The following is a 20,735-nucleotide window of genomic DNA, read 5'->3' on the forward strand; positions in this document are numbered from 1 at the left end:
AACAAGTCTTTAGAAACTCTATTCAAAAAACAGAATTATCTCGGGCTATTACACATACATAGATTTAACCCATGCATGTGCTGAAGTTGAGTAGCATAGAGAAGAAAAACTTTTATTATATTAGAAAGTCTAAGGCTATGTGAAGATTTCCAAGACATTAAAAATTCCTAGAGACACAGCTGGCAGCCCTAACCCTTAGTTTGTTTTTTTCTGGAAAACCGGGTGTTAAACAGACTAAATACAGACTCAATATCATAAAATGTTTGATTGGAACAACTGAGAAAAACCTGCAATGTACAGCTAAAGATATGCAGGTTGACCCGACGAAAGGAGGAAAAACATTTCAATGCAGAGAATAAGATGAACACTAGACAAGTATGGCCTTCATGTTGCTGAATATCACTCTTTACCCAAGAAGAACAAAAAGGCCATGAACATGCTAAAATTGATTTGGATAGACCTGCGGAGTTCTGGAAGAATGTTTAATGGAGTGATGTGACCAAACTGGAACTTTTTGGACCCATGGATCAGCGGTATATGTCTGGTGTAAAAAAAAATGTCAGAACTGATAAGCAGAAGAACACCATCTCCATCGTCAAACTTGGAGGAGGCCCAGTCCTGTTATGGGGGTGTTCATGACTGTTTGAAGGACATCATGGATTCTTTGAAGTATCAGGTCATTTTGGCAAGAATTGTGATGCCTTTGGTGCAAAGACTGAAGCTGATGATCAATGGACTTTTCTGCAGACAATCATGCCAAAGTAAACATCCAAATCTACTTAAGCTTGGTTCAGGGATCAGTCACAGAATGTTCTTGAGTGGCCTGTTCAGTCTCCAGATTCAATTCTCATTAAAAATATTTGGTTGAATTTGATGAAAGCAGTGGCAAAGAGAAAAGCAAAGATTATCAGTGATCTGAAAGCTTTTTCAGGCGAGGAATGGTCCAAGATTGCAGTAGAGAGCTGACAGAAGCTTTCTAAGCACCTCCAAACAGTGTTTATTAGTGGGTTTAAAGAATAAAAGATTATGCACCCAATTTTACTTTTGGGGCTTGAATAATTTTGAACTTGAACATTTAGAGCCAATTAGATTTTTTTTTTCATTATTCATCAAAACAAATCCCATAGACTTACATTGACAGAATGTTCAAATGATCAACACTTATCTATTTTTCATTCCATCTAACAAAGCCTAGCAACTAGAATCATGTTTAATGACATGCTAATCATGCTAGAAACATGCTTGTAACTTACTAAATCATGCTAGCGACATGCTAGTAACGTGACATCCATCTGACAGACTATTGCCTTCAAAACATTCAAACTTTATGCTTTAAAACCATACCATTTCTAAAACTTTTACAAACCTTTTTACACTTTCTGATCAGGCTTTTACAAGCCAACTTAAAGTTTGTCTTGACAAACTTTATCTAGGTTCAATTGCAACTTTTCAACTGCAACACTCTTCAACATTTTTAGATTGCTTCCAGATGTTTCAAACATTCAATCAGGAAAATCAGCCTGACGCAAATTTCACAGTCGTTTCATCTTCATCTTTCAGAATTGCTAAACTACACATTTCCAAACTTGCATTGTCCACAAACACTCGTCTAAAAAAGAACAGGTGCATAGATTGCATCTAAAAATCACTGTATTAATATATGTGTGTATTATTATCAGAAAAAAAGAACTGAAATTGTGCTCACTTTCTGATTGGGGAGCAGACGTATGACGCACACACCTAAAAACCAAAACAAGCTGAGCTTGACTTTCCAATACTTGCTCCCTTGGTTATCCGTAACATCCTCACTGTGTCAAGGAGGGAAATGTATAGCAGAATGAATGAAAGCATACTTAATTTAGTATATCTTTTATTTGGAAAGAACAAATGTGGCATTGAAATGTCCTTTAACGCCATCTATACATACGATCCAGCTGAGAAGCGTTACCATTGAAGATTCAGGACTTGAAGTTGGTTGATTTGGCAAAACCCATCAAAGTCAATGGCACTATAACTAAAGAATGACTCAGCGCTAAGCTTCCCTCTTGAAAATACTCCCCAACTGAACACCACGCTGGGACTTTTGAGTCTTTTGGGCAAAACGGAGCAGACAAGGACTTGAGATTTGACAAGGAAGATGATTTTCTGGATTTATAAAACGTACAATCAAAAACATCATTAAAAAATGATTCATACTCAAGTTTATAAAAGCATGAAATAACAAGAAAGGTCCAAAATGTTCAATTCACTAGCAAACCGTAATATTTATATACATTTATACTGTATTTAATGTGCTTCTTCGTTTCCAGACCGGTCTGTTTTGACAATACTGATGTCCCGGACAGCCTACGTACCGCTCCCAAAACATAAATTAACAACAATAAATTAAAGTCTCTGAACTCGCCAATAGCTTCGCTATAAATACAAAGTATCTAGAGTTGTTTAAAACGAACAAAAATTTTAAAAGAAAAGAAAAAAACAGTTCTTTCACAATAACGGCAAGCTACCCTGCGGCGCCAAAATTATCCCAAAAACATAGAAGAGTCCCATGAGCAGATTGAGCTTGGCAGTCTTTTGAGGGATCTTGGCGTAACACTGCCGGCGAAACTGCCTCTCCAGAGGAAAGGCCATGGGCAGCGTCAGCAGCGGGAGAGCCATGCTAATGGTGTAGCGTGTGGCTAGGATACAGAAGAGCAGGTAGGGCACGAACAGCAGCAGGTTGTAGATGACGTAGGAGAGCGTGGGCCCCACCAGGATGGCCAGGGTGACGATTCCCGCCTGCTTGTCCGAGTCCATGTCTCGGGTGTTGTTGCTGTGCAGGATGGCCTCGGTGTTGAGCGCCAGCGGCACGGCGTACACCAGCGGCAGCACCGACAGGTACCCCACCTGCACGGCGTGAGCGAACATGACGGCCAGAGGACCGAAGGTGATGAGGATGACCACGTCCCCCAGAGCCACGTACTTCAGCCCGATGCCTGCCATTAAAACACAAGAACATGTGAGGACCAATTCTCATTTGTCAATCTCTTAATACAATACACTTCAAAAGGTTCTTCACAGCGATACCATGGAACCATTCAGTCAAAGGTTCTTTAAACCATCTTTCTTACCCTTTTATAATCTTCCTTCACCACAAAGAACTTTTGTGAAACGGAAAGGTTCTTCAGATGTTAAATTAAGACTGCAATGTAGGTAAAAATTTTTTTTAAAAAAAATCAATATTTAGCCTTTTTGATCAAATACAGTATGTTGATAGCTCTGTATTTGCTCAATAACCAGCTTTAAAGGTTTTCTAGCATTTTTTTTTTCAGTTAGACATTTCACTACATTAAGGGCAAAACCACAGTTTTTTCATGCACCTGTCAAGTTTGAGAGTTTGGGCTTTTTGGTGTTTCATAACAGTGTTTTTTGGGTGTTTTCTTTCCATTAGTCTGAAAAAAAAAACACTTTAAAAGTGTTTCTTTTATAGCACTTTATCTATTTGTGTCAATAGATTTCAATTACAATACAGAGGTTTAAAGGCTGTTTTCTTAAAATGAGTTTTTTTTCTTCTACACTGAGCCATAAATCTCATTTGTATTCCTGTCAATATCCTGAAGGTTTTTACAGAGGGATTTGTTCATATTTAATTTGCTTGATTTTATACATTTTATTTGCCCCCCCCAAAAAAACTGTTAAAAAAATATATATATCGTTTTCTGCCTGTTCTAAGTATGTTCTGAATTATGGAGTGACGAAATGAGATACCCAAAATCCCCTCTGTAAAATCGTTTGACTTAAAAATCAAACAAAAATTTTGAAACTGACTTCATCCAGGGTTTAGATTTTTGTACTAGAAATGTATGCAAATGAGTGCATATTTCATTAAATAAAGCCTCATTTGCATATTAAAACCTAATTTTAGAAAACTTGTAATACAAAAAATGTTTGCAATTATCAATGTAATCAATCAACTAAGTAAGGTGATAACTATTAATTAATCTTTTATCCTATTCACCTGCAGTGTCTCGCCTTAAAACATTAATCAATTTTAAAATAAAATGACATCTCCATTCGATGAAGTAAATTTCCTTCTGTGTATTTTTAGAAGATGGCATTCAATGCGAGTGTCCTTTTTTTCTCTAACCTTGTGAAATACATGGTTCATCTTGTCAAATTCTTAAAATTTATGAAATTATAATTATAAAAATAATAATAATAATAATAATATGCTATAGAGCTGTTACCAATCAAATGAAATCCATTTTTGCACTGCAGAAGTGGCACAGAAGCTGCAGAGATACATGAATGCTTTTACACTGAAAACACTATGAGATTATGCTTTTAAAAATTATATTTTTGAAAACTGAAATAGGATTAAAAAAATGAAGCTTTATTATGCCAGTCCTTGTCTTCATTGAGTTAGTCACTGAATCATTCATTCAAATGATTTGTTCAAAAGAGCTGATTCATTCAGAAATGAAGTGAGTCACTGGGCCTGTCCTAATACACTTGCTCTCTTTGCACTTGACTACTTATTTGCTCAATAACCAGATTTAAAGGGTTTTCTAGCATTTTTTCAGTTATATGTTTCACTACATTAAAACATTCAACTCTACATTAAACTCTGTTAGACTTTAAAATTAAATGGTATCTTTACTCGATGCAGTAAATTTCCTTCAGTGTTTTTTTTAATGATACCATTCAATGCGAGTGTCCTTTTTTCCTTTAACCTGATAAAATATATGGGTCACCTTATGTCAAATTCTTACATTTCATGAAATTATAATTACAAAAATAATAATACGCTATAGCAATTAATTAAAGTCATCAAATAAAATTAATATTTGCACTGCAGAAGCTGCAAAGGTGACATGTATGCATTTACACTGAAAACACTGAAAACTGCACTTTTAAAAATTATATTTGTAAAAACTGAAATAGGACTTAAAAATGAAGCTATATTACGCCAGCAAGTCCCTGTATTCATGAGTGAGTCACTAAATCATTCATTCAAATGATTTGTTCAAAATAGCCGATTCATTCAGAAATGAAGTGCGTCATTGGGCCTGTCCTAAAACATACACTTGTGGTTTTTGCACTTGAGCACTTGACTACTTACTTGATGAGTTTTGAGTATTTGGTAAGTGCTCTGAGCTTTGGTATTTATCAGAGCTAGGAGTCTCACACACTCACTTACCGTCTATGAATGTTTCATTAAATCACTGACTTTGTATGGAGCTATTTGTGTCGGCATGTACTCAAGATGTGGTTTTGTTTGTTCTTTTGCAAAGTATAAAGTGCAAAGTAAAACGTCAGTTATGATATGGGTGACCCTGGACACAAAACCAACATTAAGTAGCAATAGTCAAACATACATTGTTTGGCTCAAAATTATCTATTTTTTTTTTATGCCAAAAATCATTAGGATAAAGTAAAGATCATGTTTCATGAAGATATTTTGTTATTTCCTACCGTAAATATATCAAAACTTAATTTTTGTTTAGTAATATGCATTGCCAAGAACTTCGTTTGAACAACTTCAAAGGCGATTTTCTCAATATTCCGTTTTTTTTGCACCCTCAGATTCCAGATTTCTTTTTCAAATAGTTGTCCTATCCTAATAAACCATACATTAATGGGGAAAGCTTATTTTTCCAGATTTCAGAAGATGTATACATCTCAATGTAAAAAAATGACCCCTGTGACTGGTTTTGTGGTCCAGGGTCACATATGATATAATTACATGAAGTGTGTGCTACACTGCTCTCAATGTTGATTTATGACTGTTGTGATAAATTACACTAACTAAAATAAGGAAACTGTTTCTGGAATTTGTGAATTAGCAATCGATAGCAACATTTTGGAAGAAACAGTACAGCACCTCAAATCGTCAACCTGCCACCTTGACACACTTCCCACATCTTTTTTCAAAAGTGTGCTTAACTGTTTAGAAGCAGATCTCTTAGAAGTGGTGAACACCTCACTTCTTTCTGGGACTTTTCCAAACTCCCTGAAAACTGCAGTTTTAAGCCCCTTCTGAAAAAGAGCAATCTTGATAACACCATATTGAGCAACTATAGACCAATATCAAATCTTCCTTTCATAGGCAAGATTACTGAAAAGGTTGTTTTCAATCAGCTGAACCACTACATAAACTCAAATGGATACCTGGACCATTTCCAATCTGGCTTCAGACAACATCATAGCACAGAGACAGCGCTCATAAAGATAATAAATGATATTCGCCTAAATTCAGATTCTGGCAAAATATCAGTGCTGGTACCACTAGATCTCAGTGCTGTGTTCGACACTGTCGATCATAACATTCTTTTAGATAGATTGGAAAACTGGGTCGGGCTTTCTGGGATGGTTCTAAATTGGTTCAGGTCATACTTAGAAGGGAGGGGCTATTATGTGAGTTTAATAAGTCTAAGTGGACGTCCATGACATGCGGAGTCCCACAAGGCTCAATTCTAGCGCCGCTGTTGTTCAGCCTGTATATGCTCCCACTAAGTCAAATAATGAGAAAGAACCAAATTGCATATCACAGCTATGCAGATGATACCCAGATTTACCTAGCCTTATCGCCAAATGACTACAGCCCCATTGACTCTCTCTGCCAATGCATTGATGAAATTAACAGTTGGATGTGCCAAAACTTTTTACAGTTAAACAAGGAGAAAACGGAAGTCATTGCATTTGGAAACAAAGATGAAGTTCATAAGGTAAATGCGTACCTTGACACTAGGGGTCAAAAAACAAAAAATCAAGTCAAGAATCTGGGTGTGATTCTGGAGTCAGACCTCAGTTTCAGTAGCCATGTCAAAGCAGTAACTAAATCAGCATACTATCATCTTAAAAACATTGCAAGAATTAGATGTTTTGTTTCCCGTCAAGACTTGGAGAAACTTGTTCATGCCTTTATCACCAGCAGGGTGGACTATTGTAATGGTCTCCTCACTGGCCTTCCCAAGAAGACCATTAGACAGCTGCAGCTCATACAGAACGCTGCTGCCAGGATTCTGACTAGAACCAACAAATCAGAGCATATCACACCAGTCCTCAGGTCCTTACACTGGCTTCCAGTTATGTTTAGGATAGATTTTAAAGTACTTTTACTTGTTTATAAAGCACTCAATGGCCTAGGACCTACATACATTGCAGATATGCTCACTGAATATAAACCTAACAGACAACTCAGATCACTAGGATCGAGTCAGTTAGTAATATCAAGGGTTCACACAAAACAAGGGGAATCCGCTTTTAGCTATTATGCCACCCGCAGTTGGAATCAGCTTCCAGAAGAGATCAGATGTGCTAATACATTAGCCACATTTAAATGCAGACTCAAAACTCATCTGTTCAGTTGTGCATTTATTGAATGAGCACTGTGCTACGTCCGAACAGACTGCATTATTTTATGTATAATCATTTTACTGTGCTAATTAATTTTAAATCAATTTTTTAAATCATCTTAAATGTTCTTAAATTCTCTGTTTTTATTGTTGTGATTATTATTTTAAATTTGTATGATTTTTATGCTATTATGATTTTAATTCCTTTTATGTGCAGCACTTTGAATTGCCATTGTGTATGAAATGTGCTATATAAATAAACTTGCCTAGCTGAAATCAGTAGAAGACAGAACTGCTCATTTTTTTCGACCTCTAATATCCAGCATGTTTTGTAATTTTATATCACCAAGAACACTTATCCTCAAAGTATGCATGAAAACCAATCAGCATATTCACCTCCAGTATATAAAAAAGAGCTTGACAGTCCTCCGAAATAAATAAGAGCCAGATGCTCTAGTTTTAGTGTGGACAGGAAGTACAGCAGAGTGGCACAGAGACATCCCGCCGAGTACAGCGCCGCTCCGAACATCACCACATCCTGCGGCTTCAGGATCTGATCCACCAAAGTCCTGTCGTCGCTCTTCTTATGATCGATTCCCTTTGAGAAATCATAGTAGGTGTTCACCAAGTTCCCCGCCCCATGGACCACCAAAACTGCCACGGCGCACACCAGGAGAATGAGCAGGTCCACGGAGCCCTCCAGCTTGTAGGCCAGAGCGCTGCCCAGAGCCACAGGGGTGAGGGAGGCGCTGAAACTCCACGGCCTCAAGGCCAAAACATACGCCGCGCATTTGCCCTGCACTTCCAGAACCATCCGAGCCATGTGGGACAGACGGCTGCTGTGCTTACGCTCCGCGGACGGGACTCCCGACGACTTCGCTCCATTCAGTCCGTTAGACCCCGAAAGCATGTAGGTCTCTCCGCCGGTCTGCTTCAAGCTGGAGGCCATAGTCACCTCAATCTACGAGTGCTTCAGAGAGATCAGAGGATGCAGCTGTGGAAACACACACACAAAACTGATGAGAACAAACAACAAGCAGCAGAAGAGCTAAAGTAGTGTCACATTTGTGACCCTGAACCACAAAATCTTAAGTAGCACGGGTATATTTGTAGCAATAGCCAACAATACATTGCATGGGTCAAAATGACCAAAAATCATTGGGATATTAAGTAAAGATCATGTTCTATGAAGATATTTTATCACTTTTCTACTGTAAATATATCAAAACTTAATTGTTGATTATTAATATGCATTGCTAAGAACTTCATTTGGACCACTTTAAAGGTAGTCTCAGCCTCAGACGTCACACCCACGGAACGTTGGCTAAACGTCTGATGCATATGGTGCACTTAACTGAAAACACTTCAGGAATGTCGAAGTCGTCGTCATCTGATTCGTTGAATTTGATCGGATTTCCGGGAGACGCGAGTGTCGCGTTTATTTTCGGTCCGCCGGGAAACAAAGCGCAGACTGATTTACTCGGCGTTTTGCTAAAAGGTGCTTATGCAGACGCCATTGTTGTTATACACATATGCGACGTTCGCGAACAAATTACTGACTTACTGCTTGTTCTCCCTCTTCTTCGTTATCTTTCAATGCTGGTTATTTCAATGACTGACTTGTTGCACGCCAGTCTGTTGTTGTGGGGGCGTTTCCACGCACCGAAACGTGATAGTTGCATCTCAGACAAATACTGTCCTATCCTAACAAACCATAAAGTTTATTTATTCAGTGTTCAGATGATGTATAAATCTTGAACCTTATGGTTTTGTGGTCACATTTGTGCATTAGTGCTGGACACTTGATCAGAAACATGGTTCCACAAGTATCATTAACATTTGTGACCCTGGACCACAAAACCAGTCATAAGGTTAAATTTGACAAAACTGAGATTTATACATCATATGAAAGCTCAATAAATAAGCTTTCTATTGATGTATGGTTTGTTAGGATAGGACAATATTTGGCCGAGATACATCTATTTGAAATCAGAAATCTGAGGATGCAAAAAAATCTAAAAGACTGAGAAAATCACCTTTAAAGTTGTCCAAATTAAGTTCTTAACAATGCATATTACAATTAAAAATTACATTTTGATATGTTTACAGTAGGAATTTTACAAAAAATCTTCATGGAACATGAACTTTACTTAATTTCTTAATGATTTTTGGCATAAAAGAAAAATCAATAATTTTGACCCATGCAATGTATTTTTGGCTATTGCTACAAATATACCCCAGCGACTTAAGACTGGTTTTGTGGTCCAGGGTCACATTTATTTTTCCCATATGGATTAAAAAAAGCTCTTTGTAAAAGTGATATAAGCCATAAATCATACCTGTCAGCTATGAGGAGAACCACAACATTACAAACTTAGATTTGAAACTAAATGACAAAAAAGACAAAAGTTCAATACTGCGCAGTTGACGGGTTTAATTAGGAAAACAAACTACAATCACATGAAGCATTGAAAATATGTAATTGAATTAAAAACAATGAAAAGTTGTTGATTATATCCATTATAGAAACAATATTTTAAGTTTATTGCAAAATATGCACATCATTTGCATGCTTCATGGAAGTAGGTGGAGCTAGAGAGGCCAGTGACTCTCTGATTGGTGGGATTTCTACACAGTATCATGGGTAATATAGTTTTTCACCATTAATTCAGCTGTTAAAAGGATTATTTTAAAAAATAATTTGAAATAATGTGAATGTTTTAATTGAAATGGCTTTGACTGTTGTACTCTATAGTGGTGAAGGGAAACATGATTTTACCACTCCTATTTGCTCTAATTATAAAAGACAATAGTGTTTCCAAAAAAGGATAAATAATGAATAATATGGAGATATTTTAATGTCATAATGAATTGCACACGCGGGGTAAGAGTTGAGGCAGTGTACATAAGACTGTAGGCGTAAATTAATAATAAATAAGCTTTGTAAAGGTGTAAATCGTGTTTCAAGCGTAAGAAAAAATCATTTGCAGCATTTTACTGTTACTCGTAAGTGTAATTCATGTTTTGTTAAACTGCAGCTTCATGCTAATGCAAAATAAATATGCTTACACTTTTGGCATGTTGTTTTCGCCAAAATACAGTCAAAAGTACTGCAAGTCTGTGAACTGTGATTTGCACACAAAAACAACAGTTTAAAGAACTGCAAAACGTATTGACTGCGTAGAACCAATCTGTATGTGTAAAAACAAACTGTTGCAAATGTCTAAATGGTTTGTTGTGTATGTAGGGCAAACGTTGCCGTAATAATCCGATATACAGCTCCGTCTTTCTTTTATCTGCGCTGACATTTTTGGCACGATTCTCTCACTCACTGAGTTTTGCAAGCGTGAGAGAGAGAGGGCGGGTCCACCACCACCTTGTAGCCAATCAAATGAGGCTCTCGCGGACTCTCCATTTACTCTTATCTGATTGGTTCAGTAAACACAGAAGATCATGCCAAAACATTTATCTATATTTAGTTCAGGATTGTTCTCCCTGCCGGTGAAATGGTATTTTAATGTACACATACATTAAAATATAAATAAATCAACTTAATTAAAACATAATACTTGTATCTTTTTACTATAACAATAAAGCTACATTTATCGGAATTTGTCAGTTTTTCAGACCATATCATATTTAACACTCAATTGCATATTTTGAAATTTCAGTATTAATTCTGATTAATTTCATGTGACTGATCAAGCTATTACATGATAAGTATGAGTAACAAAATGCTTTCTTTGTGTCCAGATTTAATTATTTTATTAGGATTAATCTCCAATCTGTCCAAAATATAATGCTATCCAACTCAGACCCAGAGGATATGACTCATATTATATTATTTTTGAATAATCGGGCTTGGAATATTTCTTTATTCGAATATCGTTTGATTTAATAGCAAATCGAAATACGAACAGAAAGAAATAAAGAGATTTTATAATAATAATAATAATAATTAGCCTATTATTATTGTTATCATTAGGCCTATTATTATTATTATTATTTCGTTTTGCTTGAGAAACGGAAAAACAAATGAGCTTATGCTTAAATATTTCTGTCACATGCGTTGGCGGATTAGATACTTAGTCTGATCATATTTTAATTATATATTATTAAATGGTAACTTTAGCTGAATAAAGCCGTGCGTCGCATCGCATTGTTCTTTTGGGTTGAATTCCAGGCTAATAGACTGCGCTGTGCCTGGGTGTGAGCACAATAGTACAGAAAATGAGCTCACACAGGAAAGATTGTACCTCTTGTTGGATTTATATGAATTCTATAGGCTAGACATAACAAGGTGCGACAAAGCCGCAATACAAAAGCAATTTGTAACGTTTTGTTATTATTGTGGAGGTACATAAAATAAAGCAGACATTTATATTTCCTTCCTGTTATCACAGTTTAAGGGATCGTGCCGGCGCAGTAAATTATAATGTCATGGAAAAATTAATTTTTTTCAGTAATTCAACTCAAATTGTGAAACTTGTGTATTAAATAAATTGAATGCACACAGAGTGAAGTAGTTTAAGTCTTTGGTTCTTTTAATTGTGATGATTTGGCTTACATTTAACAAAAACCCACCAATTCGCCATCTCAACAAATTAGAATATGGTGACATAAAGGTTTCCTGAGCCGTCAAAATGGTCTCTCAGTTTTGTTCACTAGGCTACACAATTATGGGGAAGACTGCTGATCTGACAGTTGTCCAGAAGACAATCATTGACACCCTTCACAAGGAGGGTAAGCCACAAACATTGATTGCCAAAGAAGCTGGCTGTTCACAGAGTGCTGCATCCAAGCATGTTAACAGAAAGTTGAGTTGAAGAAAAGAAGTGTGGAAGAAAAAGATGCACAACCAACCGAGAAAAACTTTGGGTAACTGGGAGATGAGTGAAGTTTTGCTTTTGCACTTGTCCCACAAGAAGTGCTAGTTTCATCTCAAATGCTATTGAGTCATTTTGTCATTGCTCTTTTCTAGCTGGCTCGCGCATCACCTGTTCGATCGCGATGACACTTTTACGTTGAATGTACCATTCTGTTGGTGAATTTAACAAATAATTATACCTATGTTAATAACTAAGGGAAATTTTAGTTTGAAAGCCAACCTTTATTATCAAATACCGACATGATATTAGTAGAACAGATTTAAAATTACATTTTCAAAATATGTCTCTGGCATTGTTCAGAGGGCCGGTCCAAATGTGGGGGCGGGCCGCATTCGGCCCCCGGGCCTTAGTTTGGGGACCCCTGGCCTAAAAGGATACTATACAGCTTGATATTCATTATGAACACACAGCTTAATGATACACAACCTAAAGTATCAAGTTTTAATTGTTATTTATTTATTTACTTTTTTTTTTATGTATGTGTACATTAAAATACCATTTCACCGGCAGGGAGAACAATCCTGAACTAAATATAGATAAATGTTTTGGCATGATCTTCTGTGTTTACTGAACCAATCAGATAAGAGTAAATGGAGAGTCCGCGAGAGCCTCATTTGATTGGCTACAAGGTGGTGGTGGACCCGCCCTCTCTCTCTCGCACTTGCAAAACTCAGTGAGTGAGAGAATCGTGCCAAAAATGTCAGCGCAGATAAAAGAAAGACGGAGCTGTATATCGGATTATTATGGCAACGTTTTGCCCTACATACACAACAAACCATTTAGACATTTGCAACAGTTTGTTTTTACACATACAGATTGGTTCTACGCAGTCAATACGTTTTGCAGTTCTTTAAACTGTTGTTTTCGCGTGCAAATCACAGTTCACAGACTTGCAGTACTTTTGACTGTATTTTGGCGAAAACAACATGCCAAAAGTGTAAGCATATTTATTTTGCATTAGCATGAAGCTGCAATTTAAAGGTGCCATATTGTACACATTTCTGGAGGTTTATTTTAGTGGTTGATGTCCTTAAGAATATATATTTGCGGTATAAGCACCAAAATCCATCTCAATATATTTTTACAGCTCCTTTTTTTAGGAGCTCGGTCAAGAACAGGTCGATTTTGGCCCATCTAATTAATATTCATGAGCCTCTCTTCTGATTGGCCTGTTGTTTTCTGAGTGACGCACAGCCAGGCCAACCACAGTTAACTACGGTCATGCTTTAGCCAAGCCCAGAGCCACAGAGAGAGCCTAGCCTGCTGATACTCAACAGGATATTTCAGAATGATCATTAATGTTTTTTCTTTTTCAAACACCGAATGCAGTAAGCTACATAACTGTTGCTTTAGTAAAGCCCCTTTCACAATGCGCGCTGATTCTGGAAAATTACGGGAACGAGCGCTGTGTGAACAAAAGCCAGAATTATAAAGGCAGTGTTGTAGTGATGATGCACGTTATCATGCGACTCTTCACGACGAAAAAATATGTGCAAAGTGGAATGAAGCAGTGATCAGGGAGCTCCTCACTATCAGCGCTGAAGCACAGTTTGTTCGGTTAGTTTCAGTTTAGTGAAACGTACACGTCGCATTACATCTCACATCCAAACGTCACATGTCTTTATGGGTTGTGTGTAAAGCACACACAGATTCCGGAAAACAACTGTGAATGAACCAAATCAAACAACTCCGGAACAAATCATGGGACACATTATCCGTGTATTTACCGGAATGGCTGTGTGAAAGAGGCTGAAGTTGACGTGCCACTGGTCTCTTATATTCACGTTGTTCTGAAGCCTGTGCAATGATGTAGTTTCGACATCTATCGACTGAACAGGGTTTTCTCGACTTGTTTTCGTGTTGTTGTTGCTTAGCAATGTTATGGACACGATATTGTCTGGGTTTGACAAAAGGAGGGTGGGGCAGTGATTGGTGTTCGGGGTGGTGACTGAAGGCGGTGACTGAGTAGATCGGACGTCACATCGTTACGGAAGTCACAGCGGCTCGTGAAAATGAACAGCTACTTTAAGCAGGCTGTGTGCAGTTTACTGTGGATTGACTGTTTTGAAACTCATATGGTAGTTACATAGCCCCTAGACCTCAGTTATCATCAAAAAAGCCAGGAAATTTCGATTTTGACAATATGGGACCTTTAACAAAACATGAATTACACTTATGAGTAACTGTAAAATGCTGCAAATTATTTTTTCTTACGCCTGAAACACGACTTACACCTTTACAAAGTTTCTCTTGCGCATGCAAATTTAATTTACGCCTAGTCTTATGTACACTGCCACAACTCTTACCCCCAGGGATGGAAATTAGCACCCGCCACCAGCCAAATGTGGGTGATTTTGTGTTGTGGCGGGTAAACTCGCTTCACCCACCGGCCACCATGGCGGGTAAATAAAAATAACATACTTCAACCGGACGGCGTGAGGCGGTAATGCACCTTAACGTTGGTTGCGAACTGCCGTTAAAATACACGAAGAAGAAGAAGACGGCGGACACTTCCTGTTTTGCTGAGCTGCCGTGTGGTTTGTGTTTTTAGCTCTCTGTGATTGTAGCTTTCTGGAGCTTGTTTTTCTTTAGAAATCTTTATCTTATTATTACTCCCTGCTGTTTAAAGTAATTAAAAACAGCTTTACTCCCAACAGACTTGTGAAATTATCCGTCACACTAATCTGACCGCTCACTTTACCCATTAATCCGCGACTGCAGTGGGTTAGCTATTTACTCGCATCTACTACCACTCTCCTTTCTCTCTCGCGAACCGTTTCACTTTTATTCCACAACCACGATTTGCAACAAGTTAGCATTCAGTTAGCCGATTAGCTTGCAAATCGTGATTCCTTTTACGTCCTATTCACTCTGTTGTTCCTCCTCACATCCCTCTCTTCAAGAGTTCATCATAACAACAGTGGTAAGTTGGAACCATTCTACAAAAACGGTGAGTAATGGCTTCTTCTCTTGCTATTGTTGTCTGCACCACCTGCCACATATATAGCTTATCTATCTCTGTCGGCAGTGAGCCTTATACATGTGATAAATGCAAGGAAATAGCTAGGCTGACAGAGAAGATTTCAGAACTAGAGATGCACATCAAAACTTTAATGGAGGATAGTAAGAATGTGAGGGACTTAGATACGGCTTTGGATGTGACTAGTTCAGGGAGACATGCAAATTGTTCGGTTCCGGTAGTTACAGCGCCCGTGCAGCAGGGCAATTGGGTGACTGTGAGACGGCATAGTCGCGTGTCAAAACACCGCTCTTCCGTTCCGATCAGAACATCAAACAGGTTCTCCCCACTCAGTGAAGCACCCACTGAGAAACCTGATGAAAGAGCTCTAGTAATTGGCGATTCTATTGTACGGAACGTGAAAATAGAGACACCAGCCAACATAGTCCAGTGTTTACCGGGAGCCAGAGCGCCTGACATCTTGGCAAATTTAAAAGTGCTGGCTAATGCTAAACGTAAATTCAGTAAGATTGTTATTCACGTCGGCGCTAATGATGTTCGACTTCGCCAGTCGGAGATCACTAAAAATAATGTTAAAGAGGTGTGTGAACTTGCAAGTACGATGTCAGACACTGTAATATGCTCTGGTCCCCTCCCGGCTTACCGTGGTGACGAGATACACAGTAGATTGTCATCGTTAAACGGCTGGATGTCAAAGTGGTGCCCGCGAAATAACATAGGTTTCATAGACAATTGGACGAGTTTCTGGGGCAGACCTGACCTGTTGAAAAGAGATGGTCTTCATCCCTCCGGATGTGGAGCATCTCTCCTATCTAGAAATATGGCACATAGTCTTAGCGTTTGCACTTGACTACCTGGGGCCCAGGTCAGGAAGCAGACAGACTGGCTAAACCGACCGTCTGCTAGCCGCCTCACGTCACAGAAATCAGTTAATTCTCAGCACATAGAGACCCTTTCACCTAGATATCACACTATAGAGAGTGAGACTGTGTCTGTTCCCCGAGCTAGAAAATACAATAAACGTCCAAAGCAATATAAGAGTAACAATTTAATTGATTTTCAACAAATAAAAAATGTATATAATACTGAGAAACAAATGATAAAGCTTGGCTTATTAAATATCAGGTCACTTTCTACGAAAGCACTTTTTGTAAATGACATGATCACTGATCATAAGCTAGATGTGCTCTGTTTGACAGAAACCTGGCTAAAACCAGATGATTACATTATTTTAAATGAGGCTACCCACCAAAATTACTGTTACAAACATGTGCCACGTGTAAAAGGTAAGGGGGGAGGTGTTTGCACAATTTATAGCAATATGTTCAGTGTTTCTCAGAGAACGGGCTTTAAGTATGACTCGTTTGAAGTAATGGTGCTCCATATAACATTATCCAAAGAAACAAGTATTAATGATAAATCTCCTGTGACGTTTTTACTGGCTACTGTATACAGGCCACCAGGGCACCATACAGACTTTATTAAAGAATTTGCTGATTTTCTATCCGAATTAGTGTTGGCCGCAGATAAAGTCTTAATAGTGGGTGACTGTAACATCCATGTTGATAATGAAAAAGATGCATTGGGATCAGCATTTATAGACATTCTGAACTCAATTGGGGTTAGACAACACGTGTCAGGACCTACTCATTGCCGAAATCATACTTTAGATTTAATATTGTCACATGGAATTGATGTTAATGACGTTAAAATTCTGCATCAAAGTGATGATATCTCAGATCATTATCTAGTCTCGTGTATACTCCAGATAACTAAAACTGTAAAACTAACTCCTCGCTATAAGGACGGTAGAACCATTACTTCTATCACAAGAGACTGCTTTGTAAGTAATCTTTCTGATTTATCTGAATTCCTCAGCATATCCGATAGCTCAGGAAAACTTGATGATGCAACAGAAACTATTGACTCTCTTTTTTCTAGCACTTTAGATATAGTTGCTCCTCTGCGGTTAAGAAAAATTCAGGAAAAACAGTCTGACGCCGTGGTATACTGATCACACTCGTGCACTGAAGAGAGCACGACGAAAAATGGAACGCAGCTGGAAGAAAACAAAACTAGAGGTTTTCCGAACAGCCTGGCGTGAATGTAACATATCCTATAGAAAAGCATTAAAAACTGCTAGATCAGATTATTTTTCATCTTTCTTAGAAGAAAACAAACATAACGCTAGGTATTTATTCAATACAGTGGCTAAATTAATGAAGAATAAAGCACCAACAGGCGCTGAATTTTCCCAACAGCACAGCAGTAATGACTTCATGAACTATTTTACTACCAAGATAGATACTATTAGAGATAAAATTGTAACTATGCAACCATCCGCTACAGTATCGCATCAGATATGCTATAGATCTCCTGAGGAACAATTCCATGCATTTTCAACTATAGGAGAGGAAGAGTTGTACAAACTTATTAAATCATCTAAACCGACAACATGTATGTTAGACCCTATTCCATCTAAGCTACAAAAAGAGGTGCTTCCAGAAGTCATAGATCCTCTTCTGAATATTATTAATTCGTCACTATCGTTAGGATATGTCCTCAAAACTTTCAAACTGGCTGTTATTAAGCCTCTAATTAAAAAAACTCAACTTGATCCCAATGAATTAAACAATTACAGACCAATTTCAAATCTCCCTTTTCTGTCAAAGATGAAAAGGTAGTGTCCTCACAATTGTGTTCTTTCTTAGAGAAAAATGGTATCTGTGAGGATTTCCAGTCAGGTTTTAGACCGTATCATAGTACTGAGACGGCTCTTATTAGAGTTACAAATGATCTTCTCCTGTCATCCGATCGTGGATGCATCTCTCTATTAGTACTACTGGATCTTAGTGCTGCGTTTGATACTATTGACCACAATATTCTTTTAAATAGACTTGAAAATTATGTTGGCATTAGTGGTAGTGCACTGGCTTGGTTCGAATTGTACTTATCTGACTGGCATCAATTTGTAGCAGTGAATGACGAGGTATCATATCAATCACAAGTGCAGTATGGAGTACCTCAAGGCTCAGTATTAGGGCCATTACTTTTTACACTTTATATGTTACCCTTGGGAGACATCATCAGGAAACATGGTGTTAGCTTTCACTGTTATGCTGATGATTAGCAGCTCTATATTTCTTCACGGCCCGGCGAAACATACCAATTTGAAAAACTAACAGAATGCATAGTTGAAATAAATTGGATGGCAAGAAATTTTTTGCTACTTTATATATTTTTCTTCAAATATTTGTCTTTTCTATTTATTACGACCAGTGGTCTAATAAATTAACAACTGTGTTTTCATAGCTTTCAGTTGGCACATTTGTTTGAAGGACATTGGGCAAAATGTGGCAGAGTGTGATTTTTGTCAATAAAATTTTAAAAAATGGATTTTTAAAGACAATTAATCGATTATCAAAATAATCGTCAACAGAAGCCCTACATATAAGACAAATTTTATAGTGTTATAAATGGCATTTTCAAAAAAATAATTAAATAAAATAAAAATTATACATACACATATATATTTTTTATTTATTTATTTTTAAGTAAAGTTGTGTGAAAAGGGTCCATGTGAAAAGCATTTTTCATTATGCCCTTCAAAAACACAAGGACGCTAACAAAAACGTGCCAAAAAGCATGTTTTAGCACATGTACAATGAAAATAAATTAAAAACTATAATAAACTAAGTGAAAGATTTGCTTTTGCACATTTTGATCCAGTGGATCTTCATTGTTTTTCAACATTAAAAACAATAGCCTGTCTTTCTGGACAGTTATACCATACTTTAGCTGGAGAACCTGGCTTCACTGTGTCATATTACTGCATAACTGTACTTTTCTAAAGTCTGATACAGCAATGATAGGGTCATTAGATGATTGATCTGTGCAGGTAAGAGCTCACCTGTTGATCTGCTCATCATCACTCATGACACGAGCAGCTGCTCTCTCTTTCTCTCTCTCTCTCTCTCTCTCTCTCCATTCATCATGTCACACACACATTCAGATTCCAAGTGGCAACAGAATAAAGCGTGTCTCTCTCATATGTTTGATCACTGATGGAGATGGTGAGGCTGCTAAAGGCTAATGCTAGTCAGAGAGATTATGAGAGATTATCAAAGTGTCTGTCAGGATCATACCTGCTCCACACACGCTTCACCAGAGCACCGAGTTACTCCAGCAGCCGCTCACGCATCGTGCCGTGGCCTTCAGAGAAATGCCCGCAGGGTCCGAGCAGCAACGCGCCAGTCGAGAGGATATTTAGACGACATTAGCAACATTAACTGACACACATCATCGCCATTTCCGTCCAGCACCTCAGAGCGCCACCGCATGAACGGCACGGACGGAAACACGGCGCAGCATCTTTATTCCGCCCCACTCGCTGCACACACTGAAGGGCCCAAGAAACTTCGCTGAGGGGGGTTTTCCCTAAAGTTGGAACAGGGATAGGAAAATATTTATATGTTGACGATGGGGCGTTGTGGAAGACAGGAAATGTTAATAAAGTAAAGGAAAGAGTTATAAATAAATTCATAAAGATTATATAGAACTCAGGTAAGTCAGTTTGTTTTTCAAGAACAAAGAACAAAAGTAAATCTAGTTTCTGGATGAATGGAGTATAAATCTAAAATTGAATTTGGTTACAGGCTGAAAATATAGTAAAGTAGCACGGGTATATTTGTAGCAATAGCCAAAAATACATTGTATGGGTCAGATTTTTTCTTTTATGCCAAAAAAATCATTACGATATTAAGTAAAGATCATGTTCCAAGAAGATATTTTGTGAATTTCCTACTGTAAATATATCAAAACTTACTTTTTGATTAGTAATATGCATTGCTAAGAATTCGTTTTGACAACTTTAAAGGTGATTTTCTCAATATTTCGATTTTTTTGCACCCTCAGATTGCAGATTTTCAAATAGTTGTATCTCGCATCTCAGTCAAATATCGTCCTATCCTAACAAACCATACACCAGTGGAAAGCTTATTCATGAATCTAAATTAACTGGTTTTGTGGTCCAGGGTCACATTTCATGTGTTTGTATTTTACTTTTTTATTCCTTCTTCTTTGTAGGTGTGTATATGTGGGTAAGATGCACTGTTTTTGTTTTTAGGGTGACTTTTTAACATTCTGTCAAGGGTCTATAGATGAAAAATAGCCTTTTTGGCTAATTCTGGCACATCTACAGCCATTAGTGTTGGGGAAAGTTACTTTTTAAAATACATTGTATGGGTCAAAATGATCAAAAATCATTTGGATATTAAGTAAAGATCATGTTCTATGAAGATATTTTGTAAATTTCCTACTGTAAATATATCACAACATAATTTTTGATTAGTAATATGCATTGCTAAGAACTTCATTTAGACAACTTATACAAATATTTAGATGTTTTTGCACCCTCAGATTTTAGATTTTCAAATAGTTGCATCTCAGACAAATACTAAAACAAATACAGGAAAACAAACTACAATCACATGAAGCATTGAAAATGGTGAAAAATAAAACTATTTGTTG

General features: G+C 37.4%; 1 protein-coding gene across 1 annotated transcript; it reads right to left on the reverse strand.

Moving 5' to 3' along the window:
- Positions 1-1,853: 1,853 nt before the first annotated feature.
- Positions 1,854-19,534, reverse strand: ubiad1 (UbiA prenyltransferase domain containing 1). The gene is made up of 3 exons (XM_073819281.1): positions 19,352-19,534; positions 7,734-8,331; positions 1,854-2,975 (listed from the first exon to the last, which is right to left on the reverse strand). Exons 2-3 carry the CDS (start codon positions 8,284-8,286, stop codon positions 2,488-2,490), a joined length of 1,041 nt encoding a protein of 346 aa, XP_073675382.1. The 5' UTR covers positions 8,287-8,331; positions 19,352-19,534; the 3' UTR covers positions 1,854-2,487.
- Between the last annotated feature and the right edge of the window lie 1,201 nt (positions 19,535-20,735).

The sequence above is a fragment of the Garra rufa genome, chromosome 15 (genome assembly GCF_049309525.1).
Source record: "Garra rufa chromosome 15, GarRuf1.0, whole genome shotgun sequence".
In the NCBI taxonomy this organism is placed as follows: Eukaryota; Metazoa; Chordata; class Actinopteri; order Cypriniformes; family Cyprinidae; genus Garra; species Garra rufa.

What these genes read in the sequence shown, in the direction of transcription:
- ubiad1 (XM_073819281.1), bottom strand. Translation starts at nt 8,286, where the DNA reads ATGGCCTCCAGCTTGAAGCAGACCGGCGGAGAGACCTACATGCTTTCG. An exon ending in CTCTTTTTTATATACTGGAG is followed by an intron (nt 2,976 to 7,733) that starts GTGAATATGCTG and finishes TTTTAATGGCAG; the next exon opens with GCATCGGGCTGAAGTACGTG.